Source organism: Armigeres subalbatus, chromosome 2, assembly GCF_024139115.2.
Source record: "Armigeres subalbatus isolate Guangzhou_Male chromosome 2, GZ_Asu_2, whole genome shotgun sequence".
Lineage (NCBI taxonomy): Eukaryota > Metazoa > Arthropoda > Insecta > Diptera > Culicidae > Armigeres > Armigeres subalbatus.
Genome location: NC_085140.1, coordinates 339,695,462 through 339,712,010, shown reverse-complemented (window position 1 = coordinate 339,712,010; position 16,549 = coordinate 339,695,462). Strand labels below are relative to the sequence as shown.

The following is a 16,549-nucleotide window of genomic DNA, read 5'->3' as shown; positions in this document are numbered from 1 at the left end:
TAGTGCAATGGAATAAAAAAAATGTAGCTAAACTATGTAATTAGTGATAGGGTTAGGTTGACGACAAGTACTCCTGTCAATGGTCGGAATGGAATAAACATTCTGCACGTAACGATTTCTATTCTCAAATGTAAGTTCATTGAATAAATAGTCCCCGCTTTATGATTGGAAAACGTTTGATGTATGAACACTACAGGCCTTAAAGTGGCACTAATATAGCTGTTCCATTGCACTTAACGAAAAACAACATTGTGCATTCAAAATGCTATTATAAGACTATGCCTTTCATGATTGCTTTGAGAATGCTTATTTAGAACAGCCAGGTTTTCGGGGCCCTCCTTAGCCGTGCGGTAAGACGCGCGGCTACAAAGCAAGACCATGCTGAGGGTGGCTGGGTTCGATTCCCGGTGCCGGTCTAGGCAATTTTCGGATTGGAAATTGTCTCGACTTCCCTGGGCATAAAAGTATCATCGTGTTAGCCTCATGATATACGAATGCAAAAATGGTAACTTGGCTTAGAAACCTCGCAGTTAATAACTGTGGAAGTGCTTAATGAACACTAAGCTGCGAGGCGGCTCTGTCCCAGTGTGGGGATGTAATGCCAATAAGAAGAAGAAGAAGAAGAAGGTTTTCGAAATGCTTATTTACAGCATGGAGCATATGCAATTTATTTATTTATTTAGCAGCAACTGCCAACAGGTGAAACATACGCTTTGATACGGTATACAAACAAAAAATTGAATGCACTATATCTAACACAAAATACTCTTACATCTATTTTTATTAGTTATACGAGGAACATGAAAATCAAATACATTGTAACACCTATTAAACACGCGACACATGCTTTTGATGGGCTCATTGATTCCGTAGTAGTTAGTTCTAGAAGCACGAATACACAAAAATGAATGCGAGCGAAGACTACGATTTCGCGTGTTTACTTCATTTTTTTCAAGCAGATCAGCAGATCAGATTTTGCTGGCTGTTCGGGCCACATTGAGAGTTGACGTAAAGTCAATGTCAACTTCTCCCCACGAACAGCCTAGATAGCCGTGTGGTGTCGGCAGCCGGTTGTCTGGCTAAGAATAACGCTACGGATTGCCTGTTCCAGTGGTAAAAGTCCACCATACAGGTGACCCCTAATTCTTGGTGTGATGCGGCTTTATGCTTACCGTGCCTATGAATGAATGGTTAGGGGGGTCTAAAAAAACCTAACCGCTAACGGAGCCTGTGAAGCACCAGGGCACCCTTCACAGTATTGAGCCCTTATTGCGCTAACCGGAGCTATGGCGTAGTTGACTTTTTGCTTCTCCGGAATAATCGGCTACTCTTATTCAATCTCAACTTGAGGTTAAATAAGGGTGGGGTTATTATTTTTCATCTAATTGTCACCTATATGGATTCGCTATATGCGTTTTTCACAGTGTACTCTGTGTTTCGTCTTTGACGTTCTTGAAACGATACCGACTTGGTTTCATCGTTGCTGTTCACATAAATGTTGAAGTTGTGGAGTGTATTATCGTAATTCACAATGGCTACAGTTAGGATAGCTCAAACCAATCTTCAGCACAAAAGAACAGCAACGATTAATCTTTGTAGACTTATGCAAAATGGCAAATCCCAAGTGGCTTTGGTGCAGGAACCCTATTTTCGCAAGGGTAGCTTTTACCTAGGTAACCTAGTGAAGCTTTCAGTAATAAAATGGCAAACTCTCGATCAATGCCGCATGCATGTATACTTGTTAACAACGCTATCGTTGCTACCCTTATCTCTGAACTAACAACCAGAGATGTATGTGCTGTCACAATTGATGTAACTGGTGTAACCCCCGTCAGAAAATACGTCTATTGTTCGATTTATTTTCCACATGATGAATCTTCACCCACGGATGCTTTCAAACAATCAAACAAGTTGTCATTTATTGCACTTCAAAAGGCCTTCCGCTAATTGTCGGCTGAGATGCTAATGCTCCTCACATCATCTGGGGTAGCTCGGGTATTAATCTAAGAGGCTCCAGCTTGATGTAATACTTAAATAGTACCGAACTTGGTTTACTTCACATAGGCAATGGCCCAACCTTTATAGAGCAGAAGTACTAGACATAACTCTTCCAATACAATCAGACAGGAGTTGACGAATTGGCATGTGTCAGATGAGGAATCCATATCTGACCATCGCTACATCTATTTTGATCAGTTGAATGTTTCTTCACAGACCTTGCGTTTTAGAAATCCCGTTCAACCAACTGGGATCTCTATACAGCGTTGCTCTCGACAAAATTTCATGGATATCTACCACCCATTGAAACTCCTACCGACTTGGATGATGCCGTTGATACTACAACGTTGCATATCGTGGAAGCTTTTGAAGAAGCTTGCCCTTGCGTTCTGTGAAAACCTCAAGAGGAACCCAGTGGTGGAATTCCGGTTTGGCTATGGTCAGAAAGCAGTGTAGAAAGAGTTGGAACAGACACCATTCAGCAAGGACGGATTCTTTCAAGTTGGCTCGGAAAGCATACAAGAAGGCTCTATGATCTTCTGAGCGATCCGGCTGGAAAACCTTTGTGCAAATGTTTCCAAATTGAGTAAAACCAGTCGATTAAATAAAGTTCTAGCGAGATTCAAGGATTTCCAAGTTGGCGAAATTTGCAAGCCAAATGGCGACTACACTTCTTCTGACCAAGAAATGTTAGAGCACTTCCCTGGATGTGTCGATGAAGCATCTTTGGATGTTCCTGATGTCTTTTCTTGTAGTTATGGGTCTTGTGCTCAGGCTCGTAGAATTATAACTACTCAATCGATTCAATGGGCATTTAACAGTTTTGCTCCTTACAAATTTCCAGGGAAGATGGGATCTATCCCGTTCTTCTTCAGAAGGGTTTTGAGCATATCAAACATGTTTTGAAGAAGCTTTTAGTATGCAGTTTTGCTACTGGGTATATTCCCATATCCTGGCGGGATGTCACTGTAAAGTTTATCCCAAAAGGAGGACGTGCTTCGTATGAAGAAGCAAAGAGTTTTAGACCCATCAGTCTGACCTCATTCCTTCTGAAATGCTTAGAACGTATTATCGATCATCACATTCGTGATGAATGTTTGGCAAACATGCCTCTTCATGTTAATCAACATGCTTACCAATCTGGAAAGTCCACCGTGACTCTTCTTCACAAGGTTGTGTACGATATCGAGAAAACATTCGCTCAAAAGCAATCATGCTTGGGTGCGTTCTTAGATATTGAGGGTGCTTTTGACAACGGGTCTTTCGATGCAATATTGGAAGCCGCACGATGCCATGGGCTACCTAATATAATTACCAAATGGATTCACCAGATGCTTAAAAACCGACATCTCTACTCGACATCACGTCAAGCAGTGATTAGGAACTTAAGTGTCTGCGGCTGCCCCCAAGGTGGAGTTTTATCTCCACTTTTGTGGAACCTCGTTGCAGATACGCTATTGAGATTACTCAATAATGGCGGTTTTCCTACCTATGGATTTGCTGACGACTATCTAATATTGATAGTCGGTTTGTGTATTACTACTTTATTCGACCTGATGCAAAACGCTCTTCAGGCAGTCGAAAGTTGGTGTCGCCAATATGGCCTTTCGGTTAATCCGAATAAAACATCTATTGTTCTTTTCACGGAAAAACGTAACCGTAACGGTATTCGCCCATTACATCTTTTGACTCTGAAATCAATGTAACGGATCAGGTAAAGTATGTGGGACTAATTCTTGATTCCAAGCTCTCCTGGACTCCTAACATTGAGTTCAGAGTCAAAAGGCGTGTATGGCTTTCGGCCAATGCCGACGAACTTTTGGTAAAACTTGGGGTCTTAAACCTAAATATATCAAATGGATTTACACAACAGTTGTACGACCAATTTTGGCTTATGGATGTCTTGTGTGGTGGCAAAAGGGTGAAGTGAGGACAATTCAGTCTAAATTAGGCCATCTTCAAAGGATGTGCCTAATGGCAATGACTGGTGCGTTCTCTTCGACTCCCACGGCTGCTCTCGAGGTTCTTCTCGACGTTGTCCCACTACACATACATCTCAAACAAGAAGCACTTTCTTGTACTTACCGATTATGGGTTCTCGGTTTCTTGGAAGAGAATCCTGTAAACCGAAGTTCTACACACACTTCGTTGTTACAACTCATGGTTGATTGGGACAGAACAGTCCTTGCTCCAAGTGATCTCACACTCGCTAGTAGTTTTCCTTATAGGACATTTTCAACACAATTCCCCTCGCGGGATGAGTGGACATCTGGCTATTTGGAGAGAAGTATGTCGGACAGCATTGTTTGTTATACTGACGGCTCCCTCTTCGAAGGTAGAGCGGGTGCAGGTGTCTACTCGCGTGAGCTAAGATTGGAACAGTCACACTCACTGGGCAGACACTGCACTGTCTTTCAAGCGGAAATATTTGCCATTATGTGTGGAGTGCAATCTGCACTTCAGAAACACATAATGGGCAAAGTAATATACTTCTGTTCAGATAGTCAAGCAGCTATCAAAGCCCTCGCTTCGGCCAACTCAAGGTCGAAGTTAGTAATCGCATGTCGAACTCAAATAGAGGAACTGAATTCAGTTAATACATTGCACCTTATATGGGTACCTGGCCATTCGTCCATAGCTGGAAACGAATTGGCTGATGAGTTAGCTCGCACTGGAGCATCACAAGACTTTTTGGTCCTGAGCCAGCTATTCCAATATCTAAGTGTTGGGTGAAGCGTTTGATTAGCTCTTGGGCTTCCACTCAGCACAAACGGTATTGGAGTAGTTTGGATTCATGTCGACAAACAAAATTGTATATCCGAGAGCCATCTCCGGTAGTAGCTAACTATTTAGCTAATCTGTCTAAACAGAATTGCAGTGTCTTAGTCAAGGCCTTGACAGGTCACTGCCGACTCAACTATCACATGGCAAATATTCAACGTGTTGAATCCTTTGTCTGTGATGGTTGTGAATCCGATTATGGAGCTTCTTATCATCTGATATGTAACTGCCCAGTTTATGCGCAACTGCGTTTCCAAATATTTGGTAAACACTTACTAAGTGAAATTGACTACAGAAACCTGAACCTTCAAAGCATTCTGTTGTTCATAACCCGTTGTGGTAAGGAGCTATGAGCTTTTGTACGTGTTGTATACGTTATATGCCCTCTTCAAGGGTACCTTTCCTCAACTTCCCATTTTTCTCCCATCCATATTCCTTTCTTTTTGTTCACTTCCTTTTCCGTCAGGTGCGTGATGAGAAAGGCTGTGAAGGCGATGGCACAAATCTCCCGAATTGAGGTGAACGTGCCCCTGGAGCCGACGTTCTGATACCTGATACCTGATACGAATACACAAAAATGAATGCGAGCGAAGACTACGATTTCGCGTGTTTACTTCAATTTTTTCAAGCAGATCAGGACAATCTGTATGGCCTTGAAGCAAATTTCCTATAAAACAGGCTTTTGCAACGTTTCGTCTAGCATGAAGCGTTTCCAAGTTTATAAGCATGCATCGGTTCTCATATCTTGGTAAATTATAGGAATCTCGCCAATTAAGGAAACGGAGAACAAAGCGGATGAACTTGCACTGAATTGATTCGATTCGTTGAGTATCATTCTGATAGTATGGTGCCCAGACTGTTGAAGAATATTTTAATATAGGACGGACTAATGAGCAATACAGTGCTTTTAAGCAATAAACATCTCTAAATTGTTTAGCAAAGCGAAAGATAAACCCTAATTGTGATGAGGCTTTGGACACAACATACGATATATGATGTTTAAAAGTCAATTTGCAGTCTAACATAATGCCTAAATCCTTTACGGTCGTTTCACGTTTGATGATACTATTATACAACAAGTATTCATGTTGATATAGAACATGCTTCCGTCCGAACGAAACAACGGAGCACTTGGAGACATTGAGTACCATCCGATTAAGCTGACACCAGGCTGCAAAAACCTCCGAGTTGCCGCTGCAGAAACGTAGTATCGCTTGGCCATCTTATGACATAAACGTTTTAAGTCGTCAGCGTACGATAGAGTTAAGCAGCTTAGGATAAAATTAACATCGTTCATATAAAGTACAAATAAAAACGGTCCGAGATGGCTACCTTGTGGGACGCCTGAGCTAACGGAAAACGGCGACGAAACATGATCCCCGATTTTGACAGCCATTTTGCGATCGGTCAAGTAGGATCGAAGCCACTTGAGTATAATGGTACTTAAGCCTAGTTTTTCAAATTTAGCAATCGCAATACCGTGGTTCATTTTGTCGAAAGCTGCAGACAAGTCTGTGTAGACAGCATCAACTTGGTAACCTTTCTCCATTTGGCTGGTGACGAACGATGTAAACATTGCTAAATTAGTGCTGGTAGAGCGTTTGGCGATGAATCCATGTTGGTTCTGGATACATAATGAGCGCATGTATGCACAAGCTTATCAAGTACGATCAACTCAAATAATTTGGAAATCGCACTCAAAGCAGCTATACCTCGGTAGTTGACGACATTTCGTTTACATCCTTTCTTATGCTCGGGAAATACATATGAGTTCTTCCAACTTGACGGGAACGTACCAGTAGATAGCGAGGCGTTGAAAATTGCGGCTAGTGGTAGCGCTAAGGATGACGAACACTTCTTGAGCAGAATCGATGGAATGCAATCTGGGCCACAACCTACTGAACTTTCCAGTATTTTCAGTGCGCGTGAGACCATGTCGGCTGAAACAGTCTATTGCGAGGTTACCAAAGAATGTTGAGGAACGTAGTTTGTGGTGGCTTCGATGTCATGAGCGCTGAGCTTTTCGTCAGAGAAAACGCTGCTGAACTGGGAGCGGAACAATTCGGCGATTTCCTTCACAGTACTAGCTTCTGCATTGCCGTTAGTCATTGAGGACGGCAGACCAGACTGGTGTCGTTGATTATTTACGTATTGCCAGAAACCTCGTGGATCCGACTTGAGACGGCTTTGAATTTGAGCTTGATGGATGGCGAACAGATGCTCGTTGAGCCTAGAATATTGTTGATTGGCCTCAGCATAAGCAATTCTAGTTGCATCAGTGCGGTGTTTGCTGTGTCTTCTCAGAGCAGCCCTTTTGAAGCGTTTTAGACGCTTAAGTTGTGGATTCGACCATTCCGGCTTGACAGGTTCGCGACGAGTTACTTTCGGCACAAACTGTTCGATGGCGTAGAGTAGGATGTTGGACATCAAAGATGCAGCATGATTGACTTATCGAGGAGAATTTCTGTCCAATCTACATCGCGAAGAAAAGCATTCATTCTTTCGAAATCGGCCTTGCGGAAATTGTAGAAAATGCTGTCGGATGTGTCGTTAAATTGAAACTGGGACCAACTGTTCAAATTAACAAGCAGAGGGGGGTGATGCCTGCAGTTTTTCACTAATGGTAACGGTGCCCGCATGACAGTGTAATTGTCACAAAAATCTTCGCTAGCGAAGCACAGATCCAGCGCTCGGTGATTGTCGTTTAAAGTTGAATTGAGCTGTTTGAGTCCCGCAGTGCAGTATGCATCAAGAAGGCATCTAGATGCCATTGTCATGGAAGAAAGAGATGGGTCTGGAAATAGAGTACCATTCGAGCCGCTCTGCCAGGTTATGCCACGGAGGTTGAAGTCACCCACAATAACAATGCTATCATTAGGGCCCATTTGATTAACGATCCATTCTAGTGACGCCAAATGTGTGTCAATCAGAGAATCGTTATTTATCATGTCAGGCGGAGTGTAAATCACACATAAAAAGATTGTATTCTCTTTGGCAGTGATTGCAACCCACAACTGTTCAACTGCCAAATATCCAGGAGGACACAAAATGCGCGACTTGATGCAATTACGAACAGCAAGTAATACTCCCCCGCCAGAGTTTTTTTTTGCTGTTTGAGGACGAGCGATCATGACGATACACTGAAAAGGAGCTGTCGAAGAGCTGACAAGATTCGGTGTGATCGTTGAGCCATGTTTCGGTGAAAGCGTAGATGTCGTAGCTAGCATCACTGACCGCCAACTTATAATCTTCAAGTAAGCAGTTCATACCTCCGACATTTTGGTAGTAGACTAGGAGAGATGAAGCAGTAGTCGAAGTGTTCTTGATCTTTGGCGATGTGTGTACATCCGGTAGCATTGATTCAAATGTCGGAGTAAAGGCAGCGGTGGATTCATCGTTGACATCGCTCAGAATGGCGCCGTTGCTTTTGTTGCCTGCGTATGGAGTTTGGAAACCCCTTTCCCTTACATCGTATACAGGACCGGGACGACTGCAGGACGCTGGCGAGACTGGCTCGACTGTAACGAGAGGGTATGGGGTTTCCAAGAGGCTTGCAGGCATGCGTCCCGTAGTAGAGAGTGTTTTCGGCAATCGTTTTGAGCTACGAACACAAACGGCATCAGGGCAGGAATTGAACTCATATTGACGGTACTTGCCTGTATGCACAGGCTGGAAGACCCCTTCACCGCACCCATACGCAGGACCAGGACGGCTGTTGTACGCTGGCTGCACAGACTCGACTGCGATGGGGGGCTTCGGGGCTTCCAAAGTGCTTAGTGATTTGTTGCGTCCTGGTTGTGGAACTAATGTCTCGGTGTAAGCAGCGGAATTAATTGTTGGGCGTTCCGAAATTGAAAAAATGTTCGATGAGCTGCGGGCGAAAACGGCATCAGGGCGGGAATTGAACTCATATTGACGGTACTTGCCTGTATGCACTATATGCCAGTATAATGCTACTATAGTGCACATAATGCCAGTATAATGCTACTATAGTGCTTTCTTTAATGCTTATTGGTTACCTGGGTAGCGCTTGCAACTTGGCGACGTGGTGGAAAATGGGGAATGGCTCAGATGGTTATGTACCAAGTGTACTAAAATGCAGACATCTGCAGGCTGATATAATACGGTAGATTACAGAGGGCTGCACATGTAGTGCATATGCCGGAAAAGAGGTCAGCAAAAGTCATGTTTAGCAGAGAACCTGGAAGAAGACGTCGGACCCCGCACTCACTGGCTGTGTGCAACCGAGGAAGATGCGCATACGGCTGGCGCACAGTGGGACCAATTCCAAAAAGACCGTCAAAAATGTTAGAAGTGAACAAAATGTTCTAACAGCCACATAGTGGGATATTTTATTGAATATATGGTTCATCTTCTCGGCATCACTGAATCGTAAGCTAGAGTTTCACGCGCTATAGTTCCCGAAGACAGTGTGCTAGCACCAAGTAGTGCCCCATCAAATATCAATGGCTGACCCCACCAGTGCAGAGTTCTATAAGTACTTCCACAGGTATTAACTGCTAGCTTTAATCTCGGCGGAACCTAATTTCTGCAGGATAGGATTCTTGACAAAAAATTGTCAGTGTGAATTTCATTTGTGATTATCGGGGTACCCTTTTGAATTTGACAATGAATACAGTAAGATGATAATACAATAATAATAAAGACTGAGTACTTCTGTAAGATCAAAAATAATTTACGAACGTACTTTGTGTGGCTTTATTAGTTTTAGGACTACACTTTGTAATGATGCCAAACATAAAAGGTTTGGGTGATGTATACGTTGTGGTCACCATAGTTAGATAAATGTTACAAGATTTAACAGAATTAAATATCCACACCATGCTCAACTTGTATTGAGTGTAAACGTAAGACTATTCGATTAAAGTGACTCAAAACTGTGTTTACATCATCGTCAAGTATCACTTTGAAAAAGTGGTTTTTGACCGTCTTTTTAAAGATTGGTCCTAATGTGCGGGGTGCAGAGAGGGGGAGACTGGCGACTGACGGCCCAAGAACCAGCGACCTGGAATAATATTACATTCGGTTTGGCTCCGATGATGGTCTAGAAGACAGGAAATATATTCTAAAATGTTTTTAAAACATTTACTGAAAATTTTTCAATACTTAGGGTTAGGCTAGTTATCAACATATGGTCCGGAGACCCATAAATATACCGATCGACTCAGCTCAAACCTATACTAAATGTGAACAGAATTTGTTATGTTCTATGTGACAAGCAATTTTATTCACGCAATCAGCTCGGCAATTGCCGGTCTAGATTAATCCGCAAAGTAAGAAAACCACTATTTCTATGAGTATTTAAAAAGTGCTGAATTCCTCCACTATTAATTTACCTTAACTGCGATATTACAGTCTTTTTTGCAAACCAATCGATCCGCGGCTAAAGTTTCAGCAATTTTCCTCAAGGACGAAAACTTACCTTGGTGAATCGAAATCATTCCGACTGCTCTGATGACGCTGTGCGATGGATGACATTGCCCGGTCACCTCGGGCCGCTGCCATCATGTAGGTCCACATATCGAATCATTTCATCAATCACTTGCAGATATTAGAAAAAACTCATCTCACTGGCGAGTGACGATGCCATTACGCTTCGGGCAGGCAACACGAGAACGCTCTATCCCATTTACACCTACACGTGATTGGCGGGAATCTATCTAACACTGGGTAACACAAGCCCACCCTCTTTCACATACACACAAACACAGCGGCAAAGTTTGCCTATTAATTTTCCCTCCTAGATCACAAAAAAAGCTTTTTTTCCCGCGCAACACAAATCTGTGAAACACAGAACAGTAGGAACAATTTTTCCCGTTACCCAACACGGCTCTATATTTTTCCGACAGCGCCCGTCACTCCACTTGCCTAGTGAAAAAATGAAACTTTTCCTTTCGCTTTACTTTGGAATAGATTTCCGCAGTATCACATCCCACCACACTTATTCCGATTGACACAACGGTTTGATCACCACTGATCTGTTTCTTTTTTTTTGTGGGTGGATTTCCGTAACACTAGACGTAACAAGGCTTTTTGCGCCTCTTCACGGCCACAATGTTCGTTCGCTGTGTCGTCCGTTGATAGTGAAGTTTAAATTTGGTACATCATTTTCACCCACATATCATCGTAGCAAAAAAAAAAGTGTCATACAAGAGGCTGCCTTTTGCAGCCCTTGAACTGGGTAATGTTACCACGTATAGGTCGATGTCGCCTTCCGAAAGGTGGATATATATAGCGGCGGAATTGGGTCAAGGTCTTTTGAGATGGTGTGGTATTTCGCACAACTCCACTTCACGTTGAATGATGCGGGCTCCTCCCGGTGGTCTAATGGAAATGCAAAGTTAGATGGGTGGCTACAATCAAGCCGGGGTACCGGTTCGTTAGCCAAAGTTGGTTTGTGGATCCCCTGGCCAATGGGGTTTCGAGATAGCTAATCTGGAAAATCGAAAGAGATGAAACAAGGAAATGAATTAGATTGAGTTCGTTTTGTGAGTGGAAGGAATGTGATTTGATTGGTGCCTGATAATTTTATAGCTGGCAGTGTTTGCCTCGGTTGTCAATGGTTGAAGAATTCTGTCGACATTTTTACCACGTTTCTTTTATTTGTCTTTATGATTATGAAATACATAGTAGTTTGTGCAACTAGTTGCAAAAAGATGATTTTTTCAGCACGAGTTGTACGTTCTACGAGTGCTGAAAAAATCGAGTTTTGCAACAAGTTGCACACGCTATTTTTTGCAATGACTAAAAATGAGCTTAAATATGATAAATCTGTACCAAAATGGTACAATTTAATTTACTTAACATGACCAATCTTGCTAAAAAATCATGTTGGTGCAGAAAACAAACAGATTCCATGTGATCGAGCCCCATGGTGTGTTCGACAGACCATAAGGCGATAGATAAACCTGCCTTTGGAGAATTTGATGTCGTGCTCATTAAATGATTTTATTTATTACGTAACACAGAGAGCCACTATTTGAACACTCACCCAAGCCAATTTAGCTAAATGTGGTCATGTAATTAATGTTCTAATGCTGGTTTTCCATTATAGCACCCAAATGAAAGCTTTAATGGATTTTATGCAACCCATTTGAGTTGCATAATGTTCATTAAAGCACCCATGTCATTGGTATGGAAAAGTAGGCCGTTTTATCACTCAAACGCCAACTGTAAACCAAGTATTATGACCAGGAATTGCAAAAAACTTTTTGCAATTCCGGAGATTGTTTAACAGTTCCTATTTGAGCGACTAGTAGTTTCCATATAAAAGAAATGATTGCTTGAATGACTATTATAGCACTCAAATAAGTTGTATAATAATAATTTTGCACTTCCGGATCAGAATATCCATCTTGTTTTTGCTTTTCGAGCAAAACCAATGCTAACCGGTAATAGGTTTTGTGGAACAATTAACCTAATGCCTTCATACATATTGCGTGGTTATAGTGCAGCGTTTTTTTCTTCTTTTTACGGAGTTGACGGAAATCTGCAACCAGGCACCTGGGAAGGCGTATACAGGTAGTTTGGGGATGGGATCACCACTTCCGACGCACTAAAACCAACTCCTACCTCTCCAGTCGGGGGAATCCCACAATTGAGCAATACTTAGGGGGATGACTATCGGGCATTGCGCCCCCTACATGACGTGCACAAGTGCACGTATGCGCCTCAACTCTCTTGGTACTCCCCTTGCACCACATGTTCACAAGACATACTGGCACTACATGTGCCCCAACACTCACCTGCCTATGCCGCTTGAATGACAGCAAGAATCTTGCAGGTACCCTGCAGGAGGTACCCCATGCTGCCATGTCACAACACAAACAGTCCTCATTCAGTATGGTGGTCACCCCATCCTGGAACAGGGTGGAACCAATTGTCTACCAAGCCGGAGACGACCCTAGGTTGGTGGCTCCTATGCCGCTCATATTTCAGCTACAAGGCAGACCCACTCATCCTCCTCGTCCTGTCGTGGCAGACAGCGTGGTCATTGGAAGGGGCAGGCCGCAGAAGCATTAACCCCCCGACACTCCTGCCAAGCATAGCAATACTTTCGTGTCCCCTAACTCTGAGGTGCCGCAGGGGTATCTGCCCCCCGACACTCCTGCCAGGCCTCACCAAACTTAGTCATTTTAACACTCACTTGTCATAAGACGAGTTTGTACTATCCCATTTAATTTCACCACTTGATTGTACCTTGACAGATACGTATTTGGACCTCAACAGTAAGGTCTTCTTCAGTGTCTCGTACTTGACTCGAAGTCAAGTCAAGTCCCTAGCAGCACATATGTTCCACATAGGCTACTGCAACTCATATGTGACCAGATTTAGTCACAATCGAGTTGTTGCAACCATTTTTGTCTGATTTGTGCTTCTCGGGGTACGAGACACTGAAGACGACCTTACTGTTGAGGTCGAAATACGTATCTGTCAAGGTACAATCATGTGGTGGAATTAAATGGGATGATGGCTGATGGCAATCTCTCACGTTGACCGTTGGGGTGCTCAGGACTGATGAATGAGTAAGTAAGAGTGAAATATTTTGGCATTAGGTAATCTATTGAAAACCTCAAAGCGAAGGGTTTAGCGCAAAAAATTGGAATGAAATGTTTTGATTTAAATGAGACGAATAGTGGGGATAGGAGGGTCGTATGAAAAGGGAGAGAGGCATATTTATGAAATGAATAGGCTTGCATAACTATTTAACGCATGGGTCTATTTAAATCCAATTTGGAACAAATATTCCCTATCATAAGAAGACGATCAATGAGAAGGTGTGTTAGGCATAATGGACGTAAGTATTAATTTAATTTTCTTTAGTTCATGCGGGGTTCTTTGAAATTGTACAGATCCCCGAAAAATAATTCCACAAATTCATGAAAAATAGCAAATCTTTGAAAATTTATTTATTTATTTATTACCAGACTAAGGCCAGAGTGGCCTGTGCAATACATAAAAGACTTCTCCATTCAGCTCGGTCCATGACTGCACTTCGCCAACCACGCAGTCTGCGGAAGGTCCGCAAGTCGTCCTCCACCTGATCGATCCATCTTGCCCGCTGTGCACCTCGCCTTCTTGTTCCCGTCGGATCGTTGTCGAGAACCATTTTCACCGGATTACTGTCCGACATTCTAGCTACGTACCCGGCCCACCGCAGTCGTCCGATATTCGCGGTGTGAACGATGGATGGTTCGCCCAACAGCTGATGCAACTCGTGGTTCATTCGTCTCCTCCACGTACCGTCCGCCATCTGCACCCCACCATCTTCAACCATCGATTTCGTCTCCACCGATAGAAACTCGTGATGGGTGGCTTACATTGACCTCTCTTGAGCCTCTTCTTATCATGTACTTCGTCTTCGACGTGTCCAATCCGTTTAGCTTCGCTTTTCAGTCTTCCTCCATCCTCTCAAAGTTACGTGCCATGATATCAATGTCGTCGGCGAAACCAAATAACTGGACGGACTTCGTGAAAATCGTACCACACGTGTCAATCCCTGCCCTTCGTATTTCTCATTCCAAAGCGATGTTGAATAGCAGACACGAAAGAACATTACCTTGCCGTAACCATCTGCGCCCCTCTGTGGTAGAACGTTCACCCATAAATCCCGCCTGGTACTGTCCCACGAACTCTCTTGCAATTGGTGTTAGTCGGCGGCATAAAATTTGGGAGAGTACCTTGTAGGCGGCGTTCAGCAATGTGATTGTGTGGTAATTGCTACAAGCCAGCTTGTCGCCCTTTTTGTAGAAGGGACACGCGATACCTTCCATCCACTCCTGCGGCAGAACCTCATCCTCCCAAACCTTGCTAATTACCCAGTGCAGCGCTCTAGCCAGTGCCTTACCACCGTGTTTAAGCAGCTCTCCTGGTAGTTGGTCAACTCCAGGCTGTTGTTTTTCAGCCGGCCGATCTCCTCCTGGATTTCCTGGAGATTCGGAGCCGGAAATCGCATGTCCTGCGCGCGTGCTCCTAGGATCATTTCCATACCGCCACCGTTGTCTGCCATATCGCCATTCAGGTGCTCTTCGTAGTGCTGCTGCCACCTTTGGATCACCTCACGCTCGTTTGTAAGAAGGTTCCCGTTTATGGCGCTGGCGCTTTTTCCTCCGAAAAATCGAGTTTTGTCTATTCCGCGCCTGTTTGTATCGTGCCTCGTTCGCCCTCGTGCGGTGTTGCAGCAATCTCGCCCATGCTGCATTCTTCTCCTCAACTAACTGCTCACATTCGCCGTCATACCAGTCGTTTCTCTGATCCGGGGGCACCGTGCCTAATGCAGCGGTTGCGGTGCTTCCAATGGCGGATCGAATATCTCTCCAGCCATCTTCAAGAGACGCTGCGCCTAGCTGCTCTTCCGTTGGGAGTCCCACTTCCAGCTGCTGCGCGTAGACTTGGGCTAGTCTACCGTCTTGTAGCCGCCCAATGTTTATCCGCGGCAGACGACTCCGACGCGTGTTGTACACCGTCGATAGTTTTGAGCGCAGACATACTGCAATGAGGTAGTGATTGGATTCAATATTCGCACTGCGGTAAGTGATGTCGGAGAAGAATTTAAGCCCCAAACGCAATATAATGGAACGGCGACGGAAACGGCAAATTTGACATAAAATATATGGGCTAAAGCCCCAAACACAATGTTAGCGGAACGGCAACGGAAACGGCAAATCTGACAGAAAATATATGGGCCAACTGTCAAATTTGCCGTTGCCGTCGCCGTTCCGCTGACATTGTGTTTGGGCCTTAACTGTCAAATTTTCCGTTTCCGTCGCCGTTCCGTTGTATTGCGTTTAGAGCTTTACTGTCGAATAGAACGTGGTCGATTTGGTTTTCCGTTACTTGGTTAGGTGATTTCCATATGGCCTTGTGGATAAAGAACCCAAGTAACGGTAAGCTTTTAAATGCTGCTTTAATTCAGCTTTATAACTGCACGTAATGCTACCCGTTAAATGCTTATCAGTTTTCAGTGCAGATACAATGCTGATTTAATGCCGGAAAAGGCGAATTATCATGCTATTGTAATGCATATATGAAAGCTCAATTGCTGCATTAGTGATGCTAATATAGGGCTGATAGAGAAACGTCAGATTTTTTTCGCCCATTTTTTCGGGCACTTTCGAAGAGCTTTTGCGGGCAGCTGATCAGCTGTCTATATTTAATACACAACTGACGAATCACGACTAATGATACGAATTAGAAAACTTGGGAAAACAAAAATAAAACATTATTAATTGGTGATTTCAGTTATTAATATTATTTAGCAAGTTATGCTGATGTAATCGTGTTTTGTATTTTTTTTTCGTCGTCGATGTCTTAGAATGTTCTCATATGGGTCTCGAACGTAGCATGGCACAGCTATCACGAAGTAGTCCTTCCTTGCTCTGTCGGCCACGGATGCGATTTCATGTCTTGCTGCCGAAAGGTATACTTAAACCATTATCTTTTTTATTGGTAGAGATGTAATGCATTCATCCTAGAAATGTCTCACTACAACATACAGAATTTCCAACTGATTGTTCTGTCAAAATTTTCGACTGCTTTTATTACGCATATAATGCTAATCCCTAGTAACATTTTGATTTTATATTGGTTTTATTACACTCTTGAAGAGTAAATTATGGTCTTCAAGAGCGTTATAAAACTTAAAATGTTACTTGGGAATGTAATGCTAATTAAATGTTAACAAACATTTGATCTTGTAGCATTAACGATGCTGATATAATGATGAATAAGAGCTTCGAAACATTTGCAG

The 16,549-nt window shown here is 43.3% G+C and overlaps 1 protein-coding gene across 1 annotated transcript in view; it reads right to left on the bottom strand.

Moving 5' to 3' along the window:
* The window catches only part of LOC134210006 (uncharacterized), a 46,991-nt gene extending 36,652 nt beyond the window's left edge, over positions 1-10,339 (bottom strand). The window contains exon 1 of the mRNA XM_062686032.1: positions 10,223-10,339. Within this exon, the coding sequence (XP_062542016.1) occupies positions 10,223-10,320 (98 nt within the window). The 5' untranslated portion in view covers positions 10,321-10,339. The remainder of the gene's footprint in view (positions 1-10,222) is intronic.
* Positions 10,340-16,549: the final 6,210 nt, after the last annotated feature.